The sequence below is a fragment of the Odontesthes bonariensis genome, chromosome 2, assembly GCF_027942865.1.
Source record: "Odontesthes bonariensis isolate fOdoBon6 chromosome 2, fOdoBon6.hap1, whole genome shotgun sequence".
NCBI lineage: Eukaryota > Metazoa > Chordata > Actinopteri > Atheriniformes > Atherinopsidae > Odontesthes > Odontesthes bonariensis.
This window is the reverse complement of record NC_134507.1, coordinates 7,449,569-7,455,568: the sequence shown is the minus strand read 5'-3', so window position 1 is coordinate 7,455,568 and position 6,000 is coordinate 7,449,569. Positions and strand designations below refer to the sequence as shown.

The following is a 6,000-nucleotide window of genomic DNA, read 5'->3' as shown; positions in this document are numbered from 1 at the left end:
AACTTCTGAACTGTTGTGCAACAGCTGTCAGGCCAGCTTGTACAGACATCAACACCAAGTACAAGTGATTTCTGCAGCTGTCTCAACTGAGGCTTTTGATTAAAGTGCACACGAAGCTCATAAAGCCAGTCACGAATGGTGAGGTTTTCATTACTGTATAAACAAACACCTGTGCTGATGTGGGAAGCACCCATTTAGAGTGGCTCTACTGAGAAGAAGGGGAAAAAAAGATAGAAAAAAAGTATAAAACATGACTAGACCGGTGGCTGTTGAGTCTGATCCAGCCACAAATTCCCCACTGCCCTGGCACAAAATGTCTGGGAGAAACCGAGGGGATGAATTAGAACTCCACTATCAGTCATTCTCCTGAAGGAGCCTACGTGTTCGTCTTTGTTGATTTTGGATGAAGATCAATTTAGTTTCTTGTAAAAATCACAGCATGCTTTAATTATAAGCTGAAACTTACAAAACTTATAGCGAGAGATGATTCCTGATAAACAGCAATAAAACTTAACAAGAACACAAACAAGACAGACAAATGGCAACTTCCATCAGGATTTCATAGGTTTAATTACACACTCCAGTACCATTAATCATTCAGTACACACTGCATGACACTGCACAGTCTAATCTCTGAGATTCAATATAACCTTGAGGAATTTTGAAATCACTTTGGCATTTAAAAATAATTCTAATACATTCATAGAGGCAGTATAAAAATCCAACAAATAAAAACAATTCTTATAATTTCTATACAGCAGGTAGACTTGAAACATACAATTAAATCGTTCATTAATTATTGGTAAAAAAAAAGAAGAAAACATCTGATGTGAGAAGAAGACAATCAGGAATGTGTAAGAACAGTAGTGTGATGAAGGTTCAAACATAAAATCTGTCAGATACAACGATAAAGAACCAAAACCGTGTGCCCTCAGATTCCTTCTTATTTACATTCACAACAAACACACTTATTGCAATTAGGTTATTTATACCCATAAAATGATAAAGCCCGATCACCAGGTTTTTTCCCCCCTATTTTAGCTTTTTACATTAACTGAAATCCGAGTGTACACGTGTTCATGGAAACTTAAGCAGCATAATTAGTTGTTTTATGTACACTATATTTAGTGATGAGAACCTTAAATAAACATTAAAGCCCCTTTAAACTCAGTATTGATGCCACTTTGGGTGAATGTTTAAAAAAAAAGAAAAAGAAAGAAGTACTTTATGCTTTTATGCACAGATTTGAAAACAAATGGAGACCAATAAAAATCTTGAAGATTCTGACAGAAACTGTGGGATAAAAAGTGGATTTTGCTTCTAAACAGCTGTGCATGTGCGTCATACAGAACCCAAAGGCTGAAATATTTTCCCTCTCTTATAGATAGTCATTTTCTTCTCCCAAAAATGGTGAAAAACGAGGGACGGTTCACATCGATCACATTGGTCACAAATGTGAAAGTGAAATATTCACAGTGCTGAGGATCTGAGTGTAACTGAAAAAATCAAGTCATCTACAAGAATACATCAGAGCTGATGATCATCACAAAAGACTCGACCAAAGGACATCTGTGTGTGTTAACTGTGTGACTGCATCCTTTTAGAAAGTCTTTATGAGCGAGAGGTCACGAGAGAGATCACCCTGTGGTAGTACTCCACAACACTTCTTATGATGTAAAGGAAACATGGACTTTGACTTTGAATTTGGTGCCATCAATGCGTTTCAAAGGAATTGGGGCAGATTATCCCCCCCTCTGTGAACAGCACTTTATGCTAAAACTATATATAAATTGCTGAACCATTTGCCCACTCAGTCATCCACAGAGCGGTCAATTCTTCCACATCTTTACTTCTGAAAGACTGCAGTATGCTCTTTTGGTACCCAATTATGTTAATGACCTCCTCCTAATTAACTTCATTAACTTTGAGATGTTTTTTTTTTCAGAATTACACAATTTCCTCAGTCAAACTCAGCATTTCTACAGTCTAAACAACTGATTCTCTCTGAAGTTGTCGTACTTTTTTCATTGTGTGGGTGGTTTCACTGATTTACACGTCATTGCACTCACATTTTTACTCACATTTTAACAGCATCCCAACTTTTTTGAAAACGAGGCGGCACATGTATAAACACACACGCACAGAACATGCACAACTGAAGTTACAGCGATCAACAACGTAATTGAAATGCAAATTTATTCGCATTCCCCGACGACATTGCGTCCGTAACTGTGGCATTCAGTGGTGTTTGAGGCTGCTTAAGCGATGCCGTCTCTCGTCTCATTTACACTTTATCTGAGAAGCTGACTGGCTTTGAACGAATGAGCGCAACATGAACAAAGAAAACTGAGGAAGATATGTTGCTGACTTGCGGCAGCCAATTAAGAAGCACAGTGGTTGGCAGAGCGGAGTGTGAATGAACAAATGCTGACTCATGTTAAAAAGCATCCGGAGCGGATGAGAGGGACTGAGCCCGCGAATGACAGGACAGAAAGGAACTTGAAAGCAGCGCTCCATACCTGTCTGAACTACTGTAAAGCTCCATTTAATCCTGACAAACAGCTTCTGTCATAGATCACTATGGGAAGAATGTGAATGTCAGAATGAAAGTGGGGAGAAAGATTTATTCCAGCCTTTATTTCTTTCATCACACACACAGTGGGTTAGGGTGAGCTCATCTGTCCTGGCACTGACAAACACAGCATGAGAAATGAGTCTTTATGATGGATTTGAAAGGGACGTTACCAACAGGCACACACCAAAACGCCTCGGGACTTAATTGGACAGACCTGCAACCAATCAGACCAACGAAACGTGTTTTATATCCGCTTGAATGAGAAGGCACACGTCAGGCATGAGCTTTTCAGATCCATCTTGCTCAAAGCAGAAGTTGAACGAAACCTTGTTAGTTCTGGGTAGTGTTGCCTGTGAGCCGTTTAACACTCAAAAAGTTTAGATATCTGTCCATAAATTCTCTAAGGTCGCTTGAATTAAAGCCCGTTAATTCGTGCAGAGCCACGCTGGACGTTTCTCTAAGGAGACTTTACTCTGAGTCGGTGTACTGCTAATGATCTTTTCATATTGTGTGTATGACAAAAGTTCTGCTGGTGTGAAAATGCCTCGTGTCACACATGCATTTTCAGTTCGACCTGAGCTTCTTCTGTGGGATCGGGCTTGATGTTGTGTTCCTGGAAGTTATTTGTCACTTTGGAAGCACGCTCAGGTGCAGCCACCCGCGAACCAGTCTTCACTCGATTCGACATTTCCGATCTCCCTTCCACAAGATGCCACGTTTAGTGACAAGTGCCGCATTCCCAGTGTTCTGCTCGCTTAGTGCTGTAAGTATGGATGACCGTCACAGCTTCAGGGATTTGGAAATTGCTCAAATATGAGACATCTGACGGATGTAAAAGGTAATTGTCGCAACTGCTTCTTAAATAATAGTCTGTTGATGTAATTATATAACAATTATATATAATTATTCTACAACGGTAAAGATGAGCATCTCACTCATTTATAATCTGCTTTTCCTTATTAAAAATATTCTTTTAACTTCCAAAACACTGGAACACAATTCCGAATTAAAAGCACAAAGGACGGTTAAATGTGGTGGCCGACTGCTCCTATTGATCATTTCTATCGCGCCACAGCATACCTCCTTACACTCACAGAGTGAATTAACATGGCCGCCTATCAATATATGCTGTAGCCACACACTCCCTCTCTCTCAAACACAGGTAGAGCATCCGGAGCACACGGAAAATTAATTTCCAAGAGACTGTTCCCACTGTTCTCACACTCCGAGCGCGGGGCAGAGTAATTCCAACTCCTTCTGGGCGTCTTCATCCTAAAGAATAAAAACATGACTAAGAAAATGTATAACATAGCTGTGAACTCCACAACGCTGCCTGAGCTTGTCCCCAGGTACGATACTTTCGGTGAACAGTACGCAGCAGGCATAGCAACGTTCCTGCTTTGGGGTCTTTACTGCTTTCTAACTGTGACGAGAAATTTGACAAAGCAGAAGCAACAGAGGTGAATGCAGCGTTGCAGGAGAGGGTATCTACCTCCTTGGAGACGGTATTCATCGAGCGAGCTGCTTCACACATCTTCTTGGCCTTCTCCCTCTGCCCCACATCTTTGTAACACTACCAGAGAAAAGATAAAAAAAAAGTCTCACAACGTTGCTTCGCCCCAGTAGGCTCCTGCACAACAAGTCCACAGTTAACACGAGCATCACAAGCCTGCTGCTTTCACTACTGACCTTAGCTAGAAACACATAGTTGAGTTTGGAATAAGCCGGATGGATCTCTTCAACCTGGATTAAAGAAAAACAAAGTAAGGCAACACAGACAAACACAGGTTCCCTTAGTTAGTTTTCAGCGACAAAATGGCTCGAGATTCGGAGATAAAAGCCTGTCAATTTGTTTCTTTACACTTAAAAATCCGAAAAGGAGAAGTTACTTGATGTCACACAAAGAATGGAGTGAACTCAAGAAACAACCCACTCCTATACCCGTCTCCTGCTGGTGCCCAGAGTCAGGACTAAACAAGGTGAGGCTGCGTTTCAGTTTTATGCTCCTAACAGTCTTCCAGAAGATGTGAGACAGGCCTCAACTCTGACAATGTTTAAATCCAGGCTGAAAACAGTTTTATTTAGCTGTGCATATGACACCTGCAAGTATTTTATCTACACTCTTCACTTTTAAATTAATTAATTAATGATTATTTTTAATGTTTTTTTTTTTTGTATTATTATTATTATTATTTTTTTATTTTTATTAATATTTTTTTATTTTGTTTCTTTTTAATGATTTTATTGCCTTCTTGTGATTTTGTGTAGCTGGGAAGCACTTTGAATTGCCTTGTGTACGAATTGTGCTGTATAAATAAAATTGCCTCGCCTTGCCTATAGAAGAATTGTTCATAAATATTATAAAAGAAAAGACTGCTACTAAGGTTGTTTCACAAATTTATAAATGCTTAAATTTGTTGTTGTCAGAGAGCTCTCTTGATATAAAAGGGAAATGGGAGTTAGAAATTTATGTGATTATCGAAGATACATGCTGGGAAGATGTGTGTGAGGAGGGACATAAAATAACTAATAGCCCAATGTGGAAAGAATTTAATTGGAAGCTGAAAGTGAGATATTTTAGAACCCCCTCCATAACTTCCAAATTTGATAGTAACAAAAAAAATTTGTGCTGGAGGGATTGTCACCAGATAGGAGACCACACACACATATTTTGGGACTGCCCAAAAGTAGAAAAACTATTGGGAAGGGATTCAGAAAGAAATATTCTCTATATTAAACATTGATTTACCTCTGACCCCACAAGTTTATATCACAGGAGCACTCCCTAAGGGAAGATGGGAAAAAATGAAGCTGTATCTATTACATGTCATTAACAGCTAAGAAGATGATAACTGTCTTGTGGTTAAAACCGCTCCCTCCCACAATAAAAGGGAAAAGGGTTTACGTGATGGAGAAGATAACAGCACCTTCATCTCAAGATGGACATTTTCTCAAAAAGATGGGGCCCTGTAAGCAAATACTTAAACCTGCCAATGTGAAACATAAACAATCTATGCTCAGAACCGTCCAAGAGTGATCTAGAAGAATGCCAGAAACAGTCCATTGATTGAGTGTTTGTCAAACTGTTATTTCTTTGATTGTTCAGTTTATACATTTCATGAATAACATTGTTTTCTTTTTCATATGTATGTAACAGAAAGAAAAATCTGTTGTAAACTAAAAAGATATGTGTAAATACATATGAATACCAATAAAACTTGGTTAAAAAAAAAAATCCTAAAAGATTTTCCTGCAGCATTTGGAAAACCACGAACAGAAGGGACGACCCTGGACTTATCTCAGCTCGTGCTTTTCTGCAACACAGCTGCTATTCACGCACGGTGGCCGCTGGTTAGAGGGTGGCCACCTGCACTGCAACACGCCACAGGATGTGCTGTATTTGTTTAAGTTTTGCAGGAGTTTTT

The 6,000-nt window shown here is 39.3% G+C and overlaps 1 protein-coding gene across 2 annotated transcripts in view; it reads right to left on the bottom strand.

Moving 5' to 3' along the window:
- Positions 1–1,655: 1,655 nt before the first annotated feature.
- The window catches only part of rmdn2 (regulator of microtubule dynamics 2), a 37,962-nt gene continuing 33,617 nt past the window's right edge, over positions 1,656–6,000 (bottom strand). For both annotated transcript variants that reach the window (XM_075474959.1, XM_075474950.1), the window contains exons 9-11: positions 4,265–4,318; positions 4,068–4,148; positions 1,656–3,847 (exon numbers count right to left, since the gene is read on the bottom strand). In XM_075474959.1, coding sequence (XP_075331074.1) covers positions 3,794–3,847; positions 4,068–4,148; positions 4,265–4,318 — 189 coding nt within the window. In that variant the 3' untranslated portion in view covers positions 1,656–3,793. The remainder of the gene's footprint in view (positions 3,848–4,067; positions 4,149–4,264; positions 4,319–6,000) is intronic.